This window comes from Zootoca vivipara, chromosome 2 (genome assembly GCF_963506605.1).
Source record: "Zootoca vivipara chromosome 2, rZooViv1.1, whole genome shotgun sequence".
Classification (NCBI taxonomy): Eukaryota; Metazoa; Chordata; class Lepidosauria; order Squamata; family Lacertidae; genus Zootoca; species Zootoca vivipara.
In genome coordinates, this window is record NC_083277.1 from 82,882,203 (window position 1) to 82,904,552 (window position 22,350).

The 22,350-nt window shown below is 42.0% G+C and overlaps 1 protein-coding gene across 4 annotated transcripts in view; it reads right to left on the reverse strand.

Moving 5' to 3' along the window:
• Positions 1-817: 817 nt before the first annotated feature.
• The window catches only part of MAP2K7 (mitogen-activated protein kinase kinase 7), a 38,518-nt gene continuing 16,985 nt past the window's right edge, over positions 818-22,350 (reverse strand). For all 4 annotated transcript variants that reach the window (XM_035104846.2, XM_035104845.2, XM_035104847.2 and 1 more), the window contains 10 exons: positions 18,070-18,220; positions 17,091-17,157; positions 16,836-16,949; positions 16,396-16,515; positions 16,169-16,276; positions 13,142-13,321; positions 12,295-12,375; positions 11,640-11,782; positions 10,660-10,705; positions 818-10,262 (listed from right to left, as the gene is read on the reverse strand). In XM_035104846.2, the coding sequence (XP_034960737.1) occupies positions 10,125-10,262; positions 10,660-10,705; positions 11,640-11,782; positions 12,295-12,375; positions 13,142-13,321; positions 16,169-16,276; positions 16,396-16,515; positions 16,836-16,949; positions 17,091-17,157; positions 18,070-18,220 (1,148 nt within the window). In that variant the 3' untranslated portion in view covers positions 818-10,124. The remainder of the gene's footprint in view (positions 10,263-10,659; positions 10,706-11,639; positions 11,783-12,294; positions 12,376-13,141; positions 13,322-16,168; positions 16,277-16,395; positions 16,516-16,835; positions 16,950-17,090; positions 17,158-18,069; positions 18,221-22,350) is intronic.

Sequence of the window (22,350 nt, forward strand, 5' to 3'; positions counted from 1 at the left end):
TTAGTTTTAGTTTAGCCTCTGTACAGCCCAAAAACCAAATATGATTTTCCCTCCATCTTCAAATTAACAGTTTCCCCCCTTTTCTTTGAAAGATAAAACAGATATTGGTCAAATTAATGCATTCACCACTTGCTACTCTCTTCTGGTTGTTACAATGTTACACATTTTGTGTTTTCATATTGTAAACCGCCCTGTGATAGGGCGGTAGGACAGTACTGTATAGAAATATTAATTAAATAATAATAATAATAATAATAATACTTACTTATTCCAAGCTTCAAGTTTTGTCAGATAACTCAGCACTTCCTACCTCTGAAATATCAATCTTTTAGATCAGGAGTGGGAAGCCTTTATTAGCATGTGGGTCACATCATTCCCTCCTGGGCGACCTTTGGGGATGGGCAGCAGAGACAATGGGCAGAGGCAAAATGTGGGTGGAACAACAAATGTGAACTTTACCTTTGGACAGTAGGCTAGCTTCTACATACATATGCAGCCCCTCTCTGTCCTTCATTCATGCAAGAGGGGCTATAAGAATTCAAGGACACTTTTCAGAGTCAAAAACTAGTAGAGGACGATGAGAAGCTGGGCAGGAGTGTGTGTAGACTGGGGACTGGGGAGTCCCGAAGGCCAAAGAGAGAGACCTGGAGAGCTGCAGGTTCTCCACCCATTTTAAATAATGATGGCGTCATCTTCCTTAAGGTTGCCGGGACGCCTTTCTTGTTGATTCCAAGTACAAAATGCTTCATGACATAGAAGTCCATTCTGGGGAAGGAAGCTACTTTAAAATTGTGCATGAAATGGAAAGAAACAGACATTTAGGGAAAGAGAGTTTTATTTTTAAGCTTCTATGAGGGTTTTTACAAACAGAGTAAAAAAAAAGCTTTTCAAAAGTAAGCAAGAATGTCATTTACCTTATACTATTGTAGGTATGTTTCTAAATCCAAAAGTTCCACTAAAATTGATCAGACTGGCCTCGCTGCTTGGAGGCAGGCAACTACTTCTGACAAGCTGTTTGGACTGCTGACAGGGAGGTGGGGTGCTGACTAGGAAAAGGAAAGTCTCTGTTCTAAAATTTGGTGCATGCCAAGTAGCGGGCAACGGAAGTTAGGACAGTGAAATCACACTGAGAGATGACTAGCAAACCCTAATTGGAAATAAGTGACACTGAACTGTCCTATGTTGCTGGACTGAACCTACGAGGATGGGTCCCATAGGGCACAGAAAAGAGTGCTTCACAAAGACTCTTGAAGACACCCCAGGGAGATTCTATTCTCTAATTATCTTTTAAAATCAAAGGTACAACTGATATATTTTTTAAAGGGCACCTGCTTGTTTTCAGATTTCTCGGCATGTAGGGAAAGCAATGAGCTCAGCAAATTATCCACCCACCCCCAAAACTGGTCAGAGGGCCAAGGGCACTCTAAGCCTGAAATCATTTAAATTTAAATCAGAAATCAGAACACTCCTCTTCTGAGACAAGCTCCAGTATTGGAATTTACTCAACATGTTATCCGAGGGATACGCTTTCTGAATGATTTCCATGCTTTCTGAATGTCATTAAAACAACTGGTGCTGGTGGGAAAAAACCCTCCAACCGGACATTAAACTGGAGGTAAGTAAGGAGAGCTACTAATAAAATGGCCTGCTGTGGGGATAGGAAGGAGATGGTTATGCTATTAAAAACTCCACAAACTTCCAAACAAATAGCTGAAATACTTTGGTATAAAGAACATTACTTTCTTTTTTAAATGGTTTGGTTTACAGCACCAATGTGAAACTAGAGCCAAATTATCTTTTTTAAAAAAAATTAAGAACCACTCTACAGGTAACTTATATATATGGTGACAATTTTGTTGTTTTTAAGAAGCTCCCCTTAAGCAGGATAATTAAAACAGGACTTCTCTCCAGACCTGATCACAAAGTCCTCAGAGATAACCATTTCTCCAAACTGTGAATGTACAAACCATCTCTAAAACTAGGATGTGACAGAAACAAGTAATGTGAACTGTCTCTCCTAAGTCCCTTTCCTCTACCTACAGGCACCCCCATCGGTTCATGTTGCATGCCAATTCCTGTGCTACAATTCTGAAATATTGTAGTTACAGGTAGGTAGCCGTGTTGGTCTGAGTCGAAGCAAAATAAAAAAATTCCTTCAGTAGCACCTTAAAGACCAACTAAGTTTATATTTTGGTATGAGCTTTCGTGTGCATGCACACTTCTTCAGATGCCTGAAGAAGTGTGCATACACACGAAAGCTCATACCAAAATATAAACTTAGTTGGTCTTTAAGGTGCTACTGAAGGAATTTTTTTATTTTGCTGAAATATTGTGTTCTTTTATTTGGGCAAAATCCACTAAAGCTACAGAGGAACAGTATTTCCTCTCTACTTGGGAATAAAACTCAATAATGACAGGGTGTCTGCAAGTTCTCCAACTCACCTCCTGGTCAATCTTCCTCTTTTACAGGGCTATAAATTCTCATGTTTTTGACTGCAACTCTTGTGAATCAGGTGTTTGGGAAATAACTTAGAACAGCTTGATCTACATTAAGGGGGGGAATCTTTAAAGGTAACTGACTAGCATTTGTTCTACATTAAAATTCTGAAGCCAGCAGGCAAGCATAAATATTCAACTTATCAGCTTATCATTTAAAGCAAATTTCATGAATTCTTCAACACAGTTTGGTCAATCTGCATAATCATGATTCTCCTGATTCCAGCCTCAGTCCTTCTTCCAATATTACCTATGAGCAACTTCACCGACTCTTAGCCTTATGATATTGAATCCTGGGAATTTTAAAGTTACATGATTCCAAGACTTCACGTGCCCAACCACAGCCCGAGCATTTCAAGTCTCTTAGAGAAGAATCAAGCACTGGAATTAATTTGGACTGTGGTCTGCAACCTGAAATTAAATCTGTTTGTGATGCTCCATTCCTCCACCTTGAGAAAACAGTCTACTCACCAAATACGATAAATGAAAAATACACCCTCCATAAGAAGTCAAAGAAAGGGAAGTTTTTAAAAATAAATTAAACACACACACACACAGTTCCCTGTGGGCAATAAATAAATGTGCACAAAAGTGTAGCTTTGATTACTTGGAACTAACATGAGGGAGGTTGGTTGAGCAAACAAAGCTAAACTGCTGGCCGTCTGAAACCTTCTGACTGCTCACATGAGTCCTGGTGGATGTCCATGATACAAAGCTTCCAGATGTTTCCATGATGCCGATTTCAGTATAACAGGTCAGCAAAGGAAGATACAGCATTGGAGAAGATGCAAATTGGCTACTAGTTCTATGGTGGCTGCAACTCAAGTCAATTTGGCTGCCACCACTCAGTAGCTCTGCTCTCAAACCCCTCTATGAAACTTTGGATCATGCCCTTTTTAATGAAAAGGCAGCAAAGCAAAAGTTTGGTGGCGACAAAAAATAAAATACAAAAACAAAATCAAGCAGCCCCTAAAGCTTAAGGTGTTCAGGCAGTCCTGAATCAAGACAAGTGACCAAATTTACAAGTAATCCAAAGTTAAAGTCCCTTTCTGTATAAGATAGAAGTTACTTCTATTTACTTTAACATGCAAATTTATAATATATGGTATATAGAGAATATAGTGAAATGCTAATGTCTAGAATATAACCATCTACCCAGCTAGTCTCTGCCTTACCTTTGGCATGATTTTTTTTTACAGTTTTGTTTGTTTTAAAATCCCCCATTTGAATTGCATGCACCACACGCTGCACACCTGTGCCCCCCCACCCCAATATCCCCACACACTTTAAGAGCAGATGTCAGGCAGGCGATTGTAAACATTTAGCCATCCAGATTAAAAATAACATTAACAAAGATTTGTTCTAAATCAATACATTAAAAAAATAATTTAAAAAATGCAATAAAACTGCATTTTTTCCTCAATTTTTCTTGAAAAGACATCCCATGTTTTTGAACATTTGAAAAAACCTTTAACATTTCCCAAAGCTATCCCACCCCTGTATGCTCCCCCCACCATGGCAATCTAAATTGTAACCTTCTTTTGAGAATGGAAAACAACACTTCACATTTGAGAGTTAGGCAATCTCCTGATAAGAGGTTATTCTTGCTTTCTCTTGAAGTAAAGGGAAGATGAACCAGGCTCTTCAAGAGGTCAATTGTTTTAGGGTGGTTTGCAATGTTTGAGAGCTTCAAGTCCAAAGGGAAATTGAATACTGTATCCAAACCCATTTCTTGAAAGGGACAAATGTGCAATTTTTTAAGCGAACGCAGAAGCTTCCCACTTCAAATGCTGAACAACAATCTAATAATTCTGAACCTCTGAAAATATTATGTTTTATAATCTACCCCCTCCCATTTTTCTGAACACTTTGGCCATGTTCTCCATCAGGATAAATTTTCAGTAGACGAGAAATATTTTCAATTTTGAATTTTAACCTTAATTGACATTTGCATAACTACTGCTTCTTCTTCTTTTTAAAATCTGATTTAGTTCTGGGACTTTACCAAGTCATTGTACTGTGTTTCATCTAATAGTCATTTTATAAATACTCAAGTACATACATCACTATGATTGTACTGAAGTACCTGCATGCAAACAGCCTAATTCCCCTGAAGTACCTGCTGGTATCTTTTGCCTTCCTAAGAAAAGAACACAAACTCAAGACACCTGGAGAAATCTCTTGGTATCTCTTCTAGCTACTACTCTGCTGTACGTATGATGAAATGTGCAGGAAAAATCTCATACGTCACATTTCCAAACATGTAGGCAAATTTATTTCACAACTTTGTGGGAGGAGCACTTCTAAACCTTAACATCTTGAGGCACTAGAGAAAGGAGAGCCAAAAGATTTATATATTTATTTAATGGCTGGAACCAGCTTCCAGATGGAAAGTTAAAACAGCGCAAGGCTGAAGTTACTTATTTTAAGCAACTTTTTTTTTAAGGGCTCTTTTCTTAAATTCCAAGTTCACAAGATATGACACAAATCTTCAATAAATATCCACTAAAAAAAATCAACGGACAAAATAGTTTTTCAGGAGTTACATTACAGGAGGCACTTATTCATAGGACCTGACAGTTCCATCACTTGGAATCTTAAACGGAATAAAGCTTCTAGGAGCAGCAAAGCAGATACCTACAAATTCTTAAACACCAGGAAGAAACAAAAACCTAAAAGCCATCTTTAAAGAGAAAAATCTCATCGTTGCAAAGCCAATCCCATCATTAGGGGTACCTGCTTTCCATTAGCACTAGAAAACTCAGTGCTCTAATAACATTCTTGTACTCTCAGCTATCTTCCAACCAATGCTTCTCAGTTTAAGATTTCCAGGGCCTAGCACTAAAGATTAGTGCTGTGGTGTACATCTAACCAATTCATGCTGGCAACTGCTAATAAAAAAGTTTTGAGAGGCTCTCTGCTCTAAAGCTAACCCATGGTTTTTTGGTCAAGCCAGAAGGTAGATCCACTGCTAGTTCCACTTTTAGATATCAGCCACTTTGGAAAGTTACCAGTGCCAGTTGTCATACCATGTATCACTAATTCTCTGCCAACTAGTACACTTCATTTGCTGAAGAACATTTCATAGCAGTCCAATGGAAGAACAAGTTGTAGAGCCAAAAGGAGGGCACACCCAGCTTTCAGGACAAGGCGATAAAACAGCTCCCATTGGACTGCTTCTACTAACCCTTTCTATTTACTCTTTCCCACACCTTCTGTACTTCCCAGTACACTCTGCACATTAACTTGACATCCAATTTTAAACACCACTTTCTTCTACACACAGCCCAGTGCCGTTCTCAACTTGCACATGCTGTTTTTCCACCTGGATCTCAAGTCCAACTTTTCACACTTCCAGTACCTCCTCTGCTCACTCACCTGCTCCAGCATTCTCTACCCAAGGTGCTTCACTTCCCCCGACAAAAGACATGAAAGACACGCCCAGACCTTTGATGACTACCAGCCTACTTTCCAAGATGAATTCTCAAAAGTGGTGATTAACTCCGTAATTGCTGGACTGTGCAAAAGCAAGCAGAAAGGTGAGTGTCTATCACTGAGAAAGACAGGCCACCCTGATCATCCACGGAGAAGACTACTGCAACTGTCCTACTGGTCACCAGGGCTTTAGTTCTCCTATGAGTTTCTCATTATATCTTTCAGACACTCTACCCTGTCCTCTGCTATAAAGGTTTTTGCCCTCTCCCCACTCCTTCTCTAGGCAGTTCAATATTTTGACAGTGTACTGCTCTTCTTGTCATCTTGTGGAAGATGTCCTAGAAAGCATGCTTTACTCTTCTCCAAACCATTTTTTGTGCAAGTGACATCTCAAATGTGAGCCAGTGTGGTGTAGTGGTTAAGAGCGGTAGACTCGTCTCCGCTCCTCCACATGCAGCTGCTGGGTGACCTTGGGCTAGTCACACTTCTCTGAAGTCTCTCAGCCCCACCCACCTCACAGGGTGTCTGTTGTGGGGGAGGAGGGGAAAGGAGATTGTTAGCCGCTTTGAGACTCCTTCGGGTAGTGATAAAGCGGAATATCAAATCCAAACTACTCCTCCTCCTCCACTTCTTCTTCTTCTTCTTCTTCTTCTTCTTCTTCTTCTTCTTCTTCTTCTTCTTCTTCTTCTTCTTCTTCTTCTTCTTCTTCTTCTTCTTCTTCTTCTTCTTCTTCCTCTTCTTCAAATCTGCATCTTTATGGGATCATTCTTGTATCAATTGCCCTTCACCCCCTGATAGATGATATCTCCAAGTGGTCTTAATATGAGCTTTCTTGTTATTTTGCTCAAGTGAAACACAAAACTGCATTTCTACTATGTCTCTACCCAAAGAGCTTCCAATACGGCAAAAAGATCTTGCTGTTGAAGATAACAAAGTCTTGTGTCTATGCAGAACCACCCATTTATTTATTTTTTGCAAAGCACTACTCAATATCTTGAATTCAAAACCATGTCTGGAGGTACATTACTGACTCTCTAAATCAAAGTTTAGGAAGGCAGCAAACATCAGGTATGCATTCTTCCCCTTTACCCCCACCCTGTGTTGGTGCAGAGATCCTGCTTAGTTTCAGCTGCAATTCCCCATTATGTCTGAAATGGCAAACTATTATTTTACTAACCAGGATCAAACCATGGTTTATTATTACTGTTAGAGAACTGTAACAGCTCAGTTTACTATTTCAGATCCAATGGGAAACTGTAGTTTACTCTAAAAAGATCAGATCACTAACGGGAAAGGTAAGTGTGTGAGTTTGTTGTTTCTTCCTGGTTCTCGAACTATGGTTTAGCACACTATTTTCCAGCTACTTTCAAACTGTGGCATGTATTTGGAAGACACTCAGATTTTCTTAAAATTCTGGAGGGTTTAGGAAGACATCATAGCCAAAGTTCACAGAAGAGGCTAAATAAACATCTTGTTAAAGCCTCCACAATACTAAAGGAATTCATCTTGGAGGCTAGGCATTTCTTAAACCTGCACCGCAGCACCACCTTCTGTTTTTCATTAGACACCCATAGGTAAACTTCATTGCTTTTCCTACTCCACTTCCATAAAAACCATTAATATTCACTCATTGTTTCAATAGTATCTTAAATCTGAAACTTTCTGTCTCTGCTCACTGCCCTTTAGTTTTCACCAGCTCTTCACTTCCACCAGCTCCTCACTTCCAACTTTCTCCCATACAGCAAATGTCTTTTCATATAATACACTCCATACATTTTCTTTTAGGCACAAAACCATCTACTCATAAAGCCTATGTGCAAATGAAATTGCCTTCCTTCATATTCCGAAAAATGCTGCCACATTAATAGTCACTACTGAGGTCAGCAGAATAACTGAACTTCCACACTGTGTTGTAACTATGTCCCAGTCTGAAGACCTCCACCCTCTCAGGAAATGAATTTTCCATGTCCTCCAAGCTCTTTGGTAACTTGCCTCATTTTGTTAGCAACTATCCATTCTAAAAATCCAATCAGTCACAGAAAACACCCACCAACTTCTTCACAAGACAAGCAAGTGCACTGCCCCATCTTCAAAGGACCCCCTTGGTCTGGTCTGACTTTCTGGCAGGTTGCCCAGCAGCCCTAAGCACTTTGTAGGACATGCCTGAACATGGATTACGCTATAACTGCTCCTCCCTCCACTAATTCTGCCACTGAATATACCTAATTTTGGCTCCCCTTGGAAACATAATACAATATAGGAGCTCCCCCTTGGAAACAGCCAGAATATAGATGGAATCACGTCTCAAGGAGTTGTACTAAGCAGACAGCCCAGCATCATCAATGACCACAGGAGCATCTCCTTTTCAGGACATCCCAAGTACTGTTATGACTTTAGTCTAAAACTTCTGTGTGCGTGTGTGTGTTGGGTTTATGAAGTTGATCTATACATCTAGTATAGTATGGCCACAGCAAAGCATCTGACAGTGCAGTGCATCATCATAGCGCCTTTTCATGCCTGCGCCACAAGTAAACACACTAACCCAAACATCCATAGGATTGAGACAAGAGCGAAGATTATGGTACTCCAACCTTTGCTAGCAAGAGAAAGCAGGAATAAGCCTCACCTTCGGGTTAAAAGTCAGAGTTTCAAGACTGTGCTTTAACCTCTGGACTACCTGAAATGCAATTGTTATTGGCAGAATTGACTCAAGAAGAAAACCAGGATTCATTCCCAAAGTCTCTGACCACCTCTCATTCCCAAAGCTGATGGTGGCAATTGTTGTCCCTAAAGGTTTAAATGACAACTTCAATGACCCAGAGACCTTGGTGCCTACAGCATGTCCCCATCACTTTGGGAATGCCTGTCAATTAGAGTTGACTGGAATTCTGTCCCTTCTGGCTTCTTATCCTGTGAAAAACACTAGCAGAAAAAAGCTTTATTCTGAAAGAGTAGGATTGAGGAGGGTGCTCAGCCTTCATCCTCCAAGCCTTTTGGATAATTTAGAATCCCGCCTCTGAGATTTCATTAAGTCTGAGCATCTAGACAGACAGTGCAGATTCTAGCCCATGATCTCCAAAGAGCAAATTCTGACCAATCCTCAACTGGAGATACACACTTATGACCAGTTAAGAATCGAGTCAATTAAGTCCACAAGAGGGAATAAATGTGTTACTATTTAAATATATTAAAGAATCCCTAAGACACAGCAGTAAGAATCATTTGGGCTGAATCTTTTTTAAAAAATGGCTTTCTTGATGCCAGGATTATCTTTTAAGTTCTGCTTTTCCTTTTCTTAAATACTGGAAGAAAATGAACAAGCATTTATCCTAGCACCAAACACACACTTTGGTAAATAAAACATCACTGACAAAACTTTGTTCACGCTCAAAACAAAAGATAGGAACCCCTGAGTTCAAAAAGAATTGAAGAGGGAAAAAATCACTTTAACTGAGCTACTCTTGGATGAGAATAATTCTCAAACCTACACTTTCCTGTCTCCCCAAGCCCTAAGAAAAAATGAAACCAAGACAACAGCAACAGCTAAGCTCAGAATCTAAAGCAGCAGACGACCCATCTACGTCCAGCCCCATTCCCCCTCAGCAAATACAATCCCAAAAACACAAATGAAAAAACAAAAAACAAAAACAGACATTAATAACGCAGGGATGGGTGAACGGGTGCAGCAGGCAGCCCGCAGCACCACAAGTCCAAACTTAATAAATAAGTGGTAAAAAAAATATCTTCTTTTTCCTTTTGTGTGTTTTGTGTCTGTTCACAGTGCGTGAGCAAGGGTCACTGTTGAGCCTCCAGACAAGGTGGAGAGAGGCAAGCAGGGAGCAGCTGTCACTTCGTGGCAACTCCTGATGGCCGGCGCTCTATCACAGAAAGATAACAAGCACAGGCTGGAAGAGGCTTTGTATTCTTGGGCTGCCTGGTGCCACAAATGCCAAAGGCTCTAGAACACACCCACATTCCCGAAAGACCAGACAGCCACCCCATCTCTTCATGGCAATACTGAAGGAAAAGACAACATGGGCAAGGGTGATTTGAGCAGGTGAAGCAAACAATTCATGCCACTGAAGAGTTGCTGTTGTGAGGGCAGGTGTCTGTTGTGGTGCTCTCTCTTGCCCCACCTTGCAAGCTCTGTCTGCCAAGGGGTCCTTCCTTGGCCCAATAGCCACTCTACATGGCTACCTGGTGAAGAATGGCAAGTGGTGCTGGCTAAGGATGCTACTCGTGCGGGGTGACTCTGTCTTAGCCATGACATCTTTGAACCAGGATGCCACATCCACTTCCAGTGTCTCATAACGCTTGATGAAGTTATGTTCCTGCAAAGGAATAGGCAAAACAAGATGGAAAATAAGCAAGGGAGTCACACCACCTGTGTTATTTCTACAGAGCTGTGAGCAACAGTTGTCAGCTATAGCTAAGCAACAAGGAGGATACACAACAGCACCAAACATGAGCAGGGAAAAATCTGACCAAAGTCAAATAAAAAAAGTAAAAGAATTTCCCCTCTCCTTTAAAGAAACTATGTGGAGAAAAGAAAGGGTGCCACTTTATTAATCTCAGCCTCCGTGCCAGTTGGCACAAACTAGCTCCAAGAAATGTTACTGGTTATTTCTAAACTTTAAGGGTTGGCAGAAGCACCCACTGTGGCCTTTTTCCAAGCCCTGGGGAATTTTTTTTAATATTCACAATGAAAGAGGTGTGTCCAATACTCACAAGTAGCTTGTTGTACTTTGGTCTCTTCCTGTGATCTTTAGTAAGGCTAGAAATAACAGAAACACACATTCAAAACACAGGATCCAATTTATTTTATGGAGCAACCAACATGGCATGTTTCCATTACCTGATGCATAATGGATCCTTGCAAACAGAGCTCCTATTGACACAGGTCTACTCTAAATTTCAAACTCTCTCAGCCAAACAGAATGAAGGCCATTATCCTGCCATACCAATAATCTTTCAGGGTCAACTTCCTATGCCCAGTATCCCACAGCAGTTTGCAACAATCTTACGTGAGGTTGTCTGATGGAATTCAGGAGTGGCAAGTTGGACACATAAGCTCAAAGTTAACTGGAACAAAACAATCACTATCAGAAGTGGATTTTCTGTTTGACCATTTGTGGAACTGTCAATGTCAGTTGCAAGGAGTGCAATTCATTTACAGCTGCAGATACAGCTGCCTAGTTGTTGGAATGAATGGAAACAAGGGAAGATGGGGAAATGTAACTAATTTACGACATGTTACTTTTTATTTCCGTGGCAATGAAGGACTTCCTACACCTTTAGAATCGGTACATCAGACACAGAAAAGAGAGAAGAGCCAGGAATGTGTAGACAAGAAGAGGTCATACACAAAGATCTGCTAGCCCAGAATTTAAGCACACAGCTGTCCTAGAGGCAGATATGGGATTTCCTTTCTAGGTGGAAATCACCAGCACAGGTTGAGTTCCGTCTTTAGAAGAGCATGGTACCAGTTTGAACAAGTAGAACAGTTCCAATTCTTTTACATGCACTATTAATAGTACTGAAGATGGGGTGCCCTAGAATGAACATTAGCCAATATCTGAGAAAGCAACTGGTGTGCAAGAGTTCAGCAGGAAAGTGAGGAACCAGCTGGAACTGCAGGGCTTCCTGTCTGTGTAAGAAATGTTTAAGCAGCCGCTCTAAATACCATGAATTTAAGGCAGTTCACTCACCAGTCTTTCACAAAGGACTGGAAATCCACAGAAAATCCCATGTTGTTTGGGAGAAGGGGAGGATCTTCCTGCAACACCTTGGTGAGGACTTCAAAATCTGTTTTACAGTTCTTGTAGGGGAACTGACCTGTAGCCAGCTCAACCTGTATTAGGGGTGGTAGAGAAATGAAGAATAAGTGCTTAAAAATGGGAATAATCTAAAAAGCATTATTATCATCAGCATATCTTCAATGATGCTTCAATGATGTATATGCCACCATTTGCATAAGCCGCAGGGCAGTTTACAACAAAAGTAAATAGGTAAAAATCCATACAAACAACACAATTCTAAATGATTATACAGAAAGAGACGAGAGCAAGAAAGGGAAGAAATGTGCAACAGAATGATCACTTAGCTTATCCAGCCTCAACAACAGAGACAAAGATGGGATTCAGGATAGCCAGAATTCAGCCTCCTTTGAATCAGTCAACTCCATTTAAAAAATTGAAGAAAAGAGAAGAAAAACTCACCCCAAAGCTTATTGCTGTTTATGCCATGTATTAAGCACTGCATACATTAAAGGATGATTCAGACATGATCCAGAACCTGAAGATCCCAGCAAGCATCATTAGGGGACACAAATTTCCTTTAAAATTGGGAGCAGGTTTTACTTACCAGAGAGATGCCCAGGCTCCAAACATCTGCACGGATATCATAATCTGGTTTTGAGGGATCAGGAGGATCTATTCTCTCAGGCTGGAAACAAAGAGATTATTACAAATTCAGTCAAAAATAAAACCTCTTTGCTACTGGTCTCTTATCTGCACCTAGCAAGATTCCCCTAATTACAGAAGCCAAACCATGGGTGGAATTGCATGTAGCACAAAGTGGAGTGTGTGTGTGAGCACAGAATGAGTGCCATTCACATAACAAGACTTTCCCCAACCTCCTAAACCTGTTCTGGGGGTTCCCTCAACCTTCCAGAGCAGATTTAGGGGGAAGCACATGGGTACATGGGGAGAGTCCCACTGCATGAGTGGGCCTTGTTCTGTGCACACAAAAACTTAGCTGATCCCATTGGATGTTGCTCTGACAAAATGCAGGCTGTTTTGATACCGTAAGAGCATCTGTGTAATAGTTGCCATACAGTTTTCCAAAAGCTCAGGCCAAATCTAGTGACAACTTTCTGTAGTAAAATGCAAGAGATGGAATTCTTAGTCCTGGAGAGAAGTTATTGAGACACATGGTGCATTTCAACTGCTGCAATGAGGCAGGTCTGGCCTAGAGCACTGCTAGGATGATAGACTGCTAGGGATCATACCCAACCCATGCAAAGCAGCTTAGAGGAAGAATGACATAAAAGTCTAATTAAAAAAGAGTAATTAATTAAATCATACACAAGCTATTCTGAGCAATTTGTAGGAAGAGCAACATACAATGTCACTTTAAAAAAAAAACTCAGTTCAATCACAGCACAGCAAGATTCCTGCTGCTGTTCTCTCGCCATCTGCCCATCTCTTACCGCCATATATGCTGCACAACCAGCACTCCGGGTTTTGGCTTTCGAGTCCACCAGCCTCCCACTGATTCCGAAGTCACACAATTTGATTTGCCCCCTCTCATCCAACAAGATATTTGAAGGCTTCACATCTCTATGGATGACACCATGCTTCTCTTTCAGATAGTAGAGTGCTTTGACAATCTGAAAGCAACACATCGGAAGCAATGCGGAAGAATTAACCGTTGCTCAATATAAGGAAAACAACTCAGAACTAGTCTAGAACTCATTATTCCCTTTTATCAACGTGCCTGTAAAAACATGTGCTGCTTGGAGAACAAAGGTTATGCACTCAGCAATCAGTCTGAGGGTTTCGTGATACTTGGAAAAGATAGTTTCAGCTATCTGGGGCAAAACATCTTGTATACACAACAACTTGCGAGGAGACAGCATTACAGCACAGCCCTTCAGTCATACAGATTACCAAGCAGTTTTCAGGGATACCACTGGGGAAAAATAAAGGCGGCATGTTCATAAACTGTTGTTACTATTCAAATGCTGTTACTATTCTTGGAATCTTAAGGTGAGATCTTGGCTTCATAGTTTTCAGTGGGGTGTGATAATACTTCAGACTCTTCAACCGAGCCCTAGATTTTACCACATCTCATTTATGCAGCATCAAGGGGGGGGGGCATGGCCAAAAGGAAATCAAAACAACCACTTAGAACAGAGAGCCCACTCCTGGGTTCCAAATTTTGCCCAAATCCATCCAACAGTGCAGTAATTATTTAAAAAATCTTACTCCCTCTGCTGTCAACAGCAGCATTTTGCTCCAAGCTGGGAAGCTTAGCTCATTTCTTTGTGCCAAGAGAAACAGACGTGTGAGGCTCAAGTAAGTGGAGACGGAGGATGGTATGTAAAATAGCATGTAGAGAATGGTTGCTGTCCCTTCAAAAACAGCAGAAAATGAAGCTGAAGAAGAAAAATAACTGGATGCCATATGCAGGAAGGAGTTTGAAGCACAACGTATCTCCTTAAAAGCCATGACAATGGAAACCGGGAAGCAATGAATAGCTCCTCTGTGTCATAGACAAAACAAGCCAGATTCTAGCTTGTCATGTTGTGTGGACCTGGACTTATGGCTTGTTTCCTCCAAACAAACCACAAGTGGTAACCCAAGAATAAACCGTTGTTACCACTCATCCGTTGTTTGGAGGAAACAAGCCATGAGCCCAAGTCCAGGCGACATGACAGACCAGATATATGGCTTGTTTTTTCTGTGAAGCTGCCACAGCTGAAGCAAGGAAGGAGTACTATTAAGTACAGTGAGGGGGGAAAGTATTTGATCCCCTGCTAAATTTGCCCGTGTGCCCTCTGATGAAGAAATGACCAGTCCATAATTTTAATGGTAGGTTTATTGTAGCTGTGAGAGAGAGAATAACAATAGGAAAAACCCCAGAAACCCAGAAGACAAAAGTCAGAGATTGATGTGCATTATAATGAGTGAAATAAATATTTCATCCCTTTGCAAAAGATGACTTAGTACTTGGAGGCAAAACCCTTGTTGGCAATGACAGAGGTCAGACGTTTCTTGTAGGTGGCCACCAGGTTTGCACACATCTCAGGAAGTATTTTGTCCCACTCCTCTTTGCAGATCCTCTCCAAGTCAGTAAGATTTCGAGGCTGATGTGTAGCTACTCGAACCTTCAGCTCCCTCCACAGATTTTTGATGGGATTATGGTCTGGAGACTGGCTAGGCCACTCCAGGACCTTAATGTGCTTCTTCTTGAACCACTCCTTTGTTGCCTTGGCCATGTGTTTTGGGTCACTGTCATGCTGGAATACCCATCTTCGACCCATTTTCAATGCCATGGCTGAGGGAAGGAGGTGCTCACCCAAGATTTGACGATACATGGTCCTGTCCATTGTCCCTTCGATGCGGTGAAGGTGTCCTGTCCCCTTAGCAGAAAAACACCCCAAAGCATAATATGTCCCCCTCCATGTTTGACGGTGGGGATGGTGTTCTTGGGGTCATAGGCAACACTCCTTCTTCTCCAAACATGGCGAGTTGAGTTGATGCCAAAGAGCCAGATTTTGGTCTCATCTAACCACAACACTTTCACCCAGTTCTCCTCTGGGTCATTCAGGTGTGCATTGGCAAACTGCAGACGGGCCTGTACATGTGCTGTCTTGAGCAAGGGGATCTTGTGGGCTCTGCAAGATCTCAGTCCTTCACAGCATAGTGTGTTACCAACTGTTTTCATGGTGACTACTGACTATGGTCCCAGCTGCCCTGAGATCATTAACAAGTTCCCCCCATATAGTTCTGGGCTGCTTCATCATTGTTCTCATGATCACTGCAACTCCACGAGATGAGATCTTGCATGGAGCCCCAGACCGAGGGAGGTTGACAGTTATTTTGTGTGTCTTCCATTTGCGAAGTATTTCACCAACTGTTGTCACATTCTCACCAAGCTGCTTGGCAATAGCCTTGTAGCCTTGTGCTGGTCTACAATCTTGTCCCTGACATCCTTGGACAGCTCTTTGGTCTTGGTCATGGTGGCTAGTTTGGAATCTGCTGGATCGATTGCTTCTGTCAACAGGTGTTTTGTACAGATATTGTAACGAGTGGGGTTACTGGTAAGACCTCTCCCTTACAGCAGGTGCTTCTAATCTCAGCTCGTTACATACAGTGAAGAAACCAGGTAGCCTGACATCTGGCTGGTTGATAGGGGATCAAATATTTATTTCACTCATTATAACGCACATCAATCTCTGACTTTTGTCTTCTGGGTTTATGGGGATTTTCCTGTTGTTATTCTGTCTCTCACGGCTACAATAAACCTACCATTAAAATTATGGACTGGTCATTTATTCGTCAAAAGGGCAAATTTAGCAGGAGATCAAATACTTTCCCCCTCACTGTAGCGTATACCAGCATGCTATTCATTCCATGTTTAGCATGACATGTGAACTGGGCCAATGTCTACATGGAGGAAATGTGGGATCTAAATGTAAAAAGCAAAACAAAAAACAAACAAAAACCCTCACCGCCACAGTCATCTTTCCCAAGATCCTCTCAGGGATAGGCCCTTGGATTCGTTTTTTCAGCTTCTCTGCACATGTGCCCATTAGCTCCATGGCTATAAAAACATCAGTCTAAGGGACGGGGGGAAATAAAAAAAAAGTAAAAGTTAAGGTTATTATGATGTGGCTGCTCTAAATACATTGAAAAATACAGATGGACTTGAGAAAACAATAGCATCGCCTTCATTTACATTTGTGATGAAAGTTCCAAAGCACTGAACAATGTAAGGACAGTCATGACTCTTCAACACCACATCCAGGTCCATCAGAATCCTCTTGTTCTCCTCTTTGTTACCAGAACGACGCATTTGCTGAACAGAGAAGAGAAATGGAATTAGGAGCAGAAGTAGAAGGAGCCAAAAAAGTTGCGGGTGATAATGCTTTGACCCACAAAGAGCCTCATGGCCCTTAATTGCTTTATGATTAATTCAGAGAGCATCACTACTTTCCATCAAAGAAAGTTAAGGCCCACTTAATCCTGCCCAACTGCTCTCTCAACTGCTGACACAGGTACCAAATATTCTGTGGCACCTAGAAGTTTCACCAGCAATGAACCCTCTAAAAGTCCCACTCTGCCATTTCCTTTCATCTTAAGATATCTTCCACTCAACACCCAGTAGATCTACCTCACCTTCACAGCTATGATGTGTCCAGTCTTCTTGAAACGCATTTTCCACACCTGTCCACACGTCCCACTTCCAATCTCACCCAGATTTTCCAGGTCATTGATTTCTGCTTGGTATCTCTGTGAGAAGTTGAGCACATAGAGAAGCTACTCATCAATCCATTTTATATTGAAAAGGATGGGGGGTTGCTTTTGGTTAATTCTTAATATACATCAGGCTTCAATATATTTTGAACTGCTGCACCTCTCAAGTCAGCTCACCTGCCCTCCGATGGTCAAGTAACCCGTTTGCTTCATAATTTCCTGCAGTTTCTGATCAATCTCTATACTAGAAAGGGAACGAGAAAAAAGGAAAAATATTGTGTTTGCTTCCATTTAGCCATGGCATATGAACATCTCAGACCTTTCTCTCTGCAGAAACAGGCTCCATCTCTGTGGAGAACCACGCATTTCTCTTCTCAACAAGGGCATCTAGACAACCCTATAAACTAGATCTCCATCATGAGAGAAATTCTAATTTGAATTCAAAGCCAGCAACTCACAAGTCACTTACATAACAAGACACCTCAATCTGCAGATCAGAACAGTGCAGGTTAAATCATGAGTTTTTATTACCTGGTGAAACCCAAAAAAGCAGTATGTCTTCTACTAATTCCCAGGGCCATTACTGTATATTTTTGTGTGCATGCTATAAACCACTCATTTAGCAGACAAACTTAGCACATTATTTCACAAACAGGAGAGTTTAAACTTTGCATGGGCTGCTACTGATATTACATATTACAAACAAACAAAATTGTAACTCAAGGCAACTAAGGGTTATGAAAGTTCCATATCTACCTAACAAAGATGGTTTGAGACATGAGCCTTTTTCAAAAGCTCTGCCTCTTACATCAAAAGAACAGTGTGAAGCCGCTGTTAAGACTGTGGCAATAGCAATAAACAACAATATTAGAAGTGCCTAGAGAACATTCAGTTCCCCAACATGCTATTATCCACGGCTGTACAGGCACATGGACAGCAAACTCTTCATGTATTGTGCACAGACCTGTCTGATCAAATGGTAAGCACGCTGCCACATATGCTAGGGTTACCAATTTATCAGATATTAAACAACATAAAATCGTTGCTCCAAACTGCTTCCCTTTCTCAAAACAAGTTGGTCCCTCCTGTCTCAATACAGCAGAGAAGATGAGCACAGCACACCAGAACCTGCCTCATTTGCTCTAGTTCTGTTTACCTCTCCATGCTCTTGTTCATGTGGAAGGGGGGCTGAGGAGGCAGGCCCAGAAAGTTTCGGGGGCGTGACGGATGAGTGTGATGATGCTGGGGCGAGCTGTCCAAAGAGGTGGAACGGCTGCTTCCATCGTTGGCTAAGGGAAGCTGCAATGCTGAGAGGAGAGGAGAGGAAAGGAAAAGTCAGGCAGGGAGGATACAATGCATGGGCTCCTGGTTCAAGCTAGATTCCTTTGCAGCCCAAGCCCACAATGTTTTTTGTCTTGAAGGCAGGGGTACTAGAAAACCAGCCTGTGGTTCCAATAAAAAGTCAGTTGTTACCTTGACTTCTGAAGTGTCAGCTTAGCCCTACTGTACTCCCAAGATGTTCTAAAATCCCATCTTCTCAAATCTGTGTGGAAGCCACAGCTATTAACTGTACCATCCTGGGGATAGCTCTACCTGGTCTTCCCCTGTTTTCCTGAGAGGGTGGCCAGGCTTCACTCATATGAGGATCCATGCAGCAAGTTAAACTGGATTGTTGGTGCCTATGCATATATTAAAACAGTAGGCATCTGTCGACTGGGAATAAGCCATAAACTGGCATATTCCTGTTACATTGGTAGGCACCAGTGACCTGCCTGGTAGGCAGATCAATGACTGTGTGGATATTATACTGGTAAGTTGTTTGCAGGCTTAATCTGGGCCTAGGACCAGGAGGGAGAGTATGTGTGGTTTAAAATTAAATCCATTTTTAGAAAGAACCTGCTTCTGGAACTAAAGATAAAGCTGCTCATTTTGCCTAGTTTCCTGGCCCCAAGGGCCTTTGCAGTGAGTGTGATGTGAGATAGCACCAAGAACTTTCTTCCTGCTTGGTCTTAGCCCCATCATATTTAGACAGAGGTCTCTGCTAAGCCTGAAGAGAGCATTCTAAGGGCAACCATCCATTTTTGAACAAATCTAAAAGAGGGGACCCTTCAGGGCACCTAGATCAAGAAACCGCAGTATCCTGGGAATAGCACAGGCAAGCAGAAGTCATGCTGTACAGGTTTTAGCAACATCTGTTAGTAGCTGAATGGTTAGATCTAATCTTTCCAGCACAATGTGTAAAATTATTTGATACTGCAATTCTTCCCATAACCTTTCTTATTTTACCTGGTTTCCTGTCTACACAGGTTTTAATCCCAAAATAGGAGGACACAGCAAGGCACACAGCCAGAGTACAACAATTCTACACAGACAACCCAACTCACCTCCACTTAGTTCAGAGGCTAAGCAGTGCATCATGAGATCAAGCAGAATACAAAGCTGCAACTCATATTCTTGGTGCCACGGCTTATTTCTAAAACTGGGAACAGGAGTGTCCCTTAAATCAACCAGTGAATAACTCCTAGTGCGGAGGTGGGGAAGCTGTGCCCCTCCAGAAGCTGCAATCCAACCTGCATCATCCCTGATCAATGGCCATGCTGGCGGGAGATGGCAGTTCAACAACGTCTGGCAGGACACAAGTTCCCCACCCCAGCCCCAGTGGATTTGCTTGCTCATTTGAAAAATAAAAAAACTCAGCCACACACAATTTCCTTCATCAACCTCAACAATAGCCCTTGGCTAAAGTAGAAATACTGGTTTCCATATTGCAATCTTGCCACTAAGAATGACAAGGTTGCTCAATGGAACTCAGTAACATTATTTATAATAATAATAATAATAATTTATTATTTATACCCCGCCCATCTGGCTGGGTTTCCCCAGCCACTCTGGGCGGCTTCCAACAGAAGAATAAAATAATCGATTAAAGATTAAAAGCCTCTCTAAACAGGGCTGCCTTCAGAGGTCTTCTAAAAATCTGGTAGCTGTTTTTCTCTTTGACATCTGATGGGAGGGTGTTCAACAGGGTGGGCACCACTACCGAGAAGGCCCTCTGCCTGGTTCCCTGCAACTTGGCTTCTCGCAACGAGGGAATCGCCAGAAGGCCCTCGGCACTGGACCTCAGTGCAGAACGATGGGGGTGGAGACGCTCCTTCAGGTATACTGGACCAAGGCCATTTAGGGCTTTAAAGGTCAGCACCAACACTTTGAATTGTGCTCGGAAACGTACTGGGAGCCAATGTAGAACTTTCAGGACCGGTGTTATGTGGTCTCGGCGGCCGCTCCCAGTCACCAGTCTAGCTGCCACATTCTGGATTAGTTGTAGTTTCCAGGTCACCTTCAAAGGTAGCCCCACGTAGAGCACATTGCACTAGTACAAGCGGGAGATAACTAGAGCATGCACCACTCTGGCGATACAGTCTGCAGGCAGGTAGGGTCTCAGCTTGCGTACCAGATGGAGCGGATAGACAGCTGCCCTGGACACAGAATTGACCTGCGCCTCCATGGACAGCTGTGAGTCTAAAATGACTCCCAGGCTGCGCACCTGGTCCTTCAGGGGCACAGTTACCCCATTCAGGACCAGGGAGTCCTCCACACCTGCCCGCCTCCTGTCCCCCACAAACAGTACTTCTGTCTTGTCAGGATTCAACCGCAATCTGTTAGCCGCCATCTATCCTCCAACCGCCTCCAGGCACTCACACAGGACCTTCACCGCCTTCACTGGTTCTGATTTGAAGGAGAGGTAGAGGTATTTTTTAATTTTAATTTCTGAAACACTTCTATCCCCCCCCCAAGGTTGCAAATATTAAGGTGGGAGAGGCAGGGAGAGAAGTGCTGCTACTGTCAGTTAGTTGTGATTGTTTGCCACTACTAAAGTGGATTCTCAAGTACCAGTTTCCTGATCCCTGGGCAGAAGTGATGACTTCAGGCAGGAATTATGGTTCGGAAGAAATTGTGCCAAGTTCTATACAAAATACTTAACCAGTGAACCCACTCTCAATGCTTGGGCAGCCCCCAACTTCCACTTTGAGAGCAGCTGTGTCAGCCATGAATAACAGATCAAATTGCAATGCAACATGCTAGCTAGAATTCTCTCCTGGGATCTAAAGAGGTATAATAGTTCATAGCAAGGCAGTAAAATGTGTTGACTGCTTTTCTTTGAACAACTAATTCTTACAAAAGTCACAAACTGCCTTTGAAATTCTTCTCAGCTTCAAAAACAATGTCTTGTATTTCATGGGGAAAGAGAGGAGCTGCTGTTTGAAGAAAGCAAATAAGAAGTCCCCATGGACTCTCCTGGCCCCAGGACTGAGATTGCATAAAATAGGAAAACTTTTTAAAATATGAACAATGAAGCTCTATTAAGATAACAAAATGTACATCTTCTGCTAAAAGAGCTCCCTTTATATTGCATCCATAATCCTTACAACTGTTACCGGTATGTAAGGTAGATCAGTATAACAGGTTGAGAAAGGGATACTGAGCATAGCTGCCAAGTTATCCCTTTTTTAAAGGGATTTTCCCTTATGCTGAATAGGCTTCCTCGCGAGAAAAGGGAAAACTTGGCAGCTATGATACTGAGGCTAGCCAAAAGAGGTCATTAAGTGAGATTGTAATAAGGGATGTCTTAACACTCAGATCAGCTTATTCTTGATATCTTTCATTGTAATGTGCAGTGTGGTCCACACTACAAAGATTTATACGATGACAACATCTTGGAGGATGTGAGACAGACCCCCAACTGAAGAGTAAGGGGTTTTAAAATTGTGGTTCATCTCAATTAGTACCGTACCAGTTCATGAAAACTACTAAAGGTGATGCTTGCTTCTCTTGCAAGTGAGCACAAAATGCTTGTACATAATGCTTTGGGGCAGAGGATAGGAGAAAACCTACAGGTCATCAGAATTCAACTCCAAAAAGGAAGCTTCCTCAGCTAGAAAATTAATTAAGGAGAGCTGACAATTTCTGGAAAAAAAATATATTTAAAGGCATGATCATTTTTATTGCTAAAGACAAAAGAATTCTAAAATGGCCAGTGCAGGATTTTTAAATTCCCTGAAAAGGAGCTTCTTCTAGTATAACCTGAAAGCAAAGAAAGAAAATACAGGAAATGGATGAAAACTTCTGCAGTCCAAGTTGACAAGGAACCAGATTCAGCTAAATGGTCTCACTAGCAGAAGTCCATGCAAATGCTTCCACCGCACAACATAGTTTTCCCCAATGCCTACACAGTGGCAGGGGGCGGGGGGGGGGATGTTCTATCTAGAGTCTCCCCAGAATGACACAGGGGGAGTGTAGAGGTTGTTCCATCAAACAAGCAGAACTCCTTGCACAGATAGAGCAATCTCCTCAGTGCTACCTTGAATTTCTCTAAACTCATTCAATTACCAGAAAGGCAAAGATTAAAGCTTTAATTACAATGTATGCTATAAATACA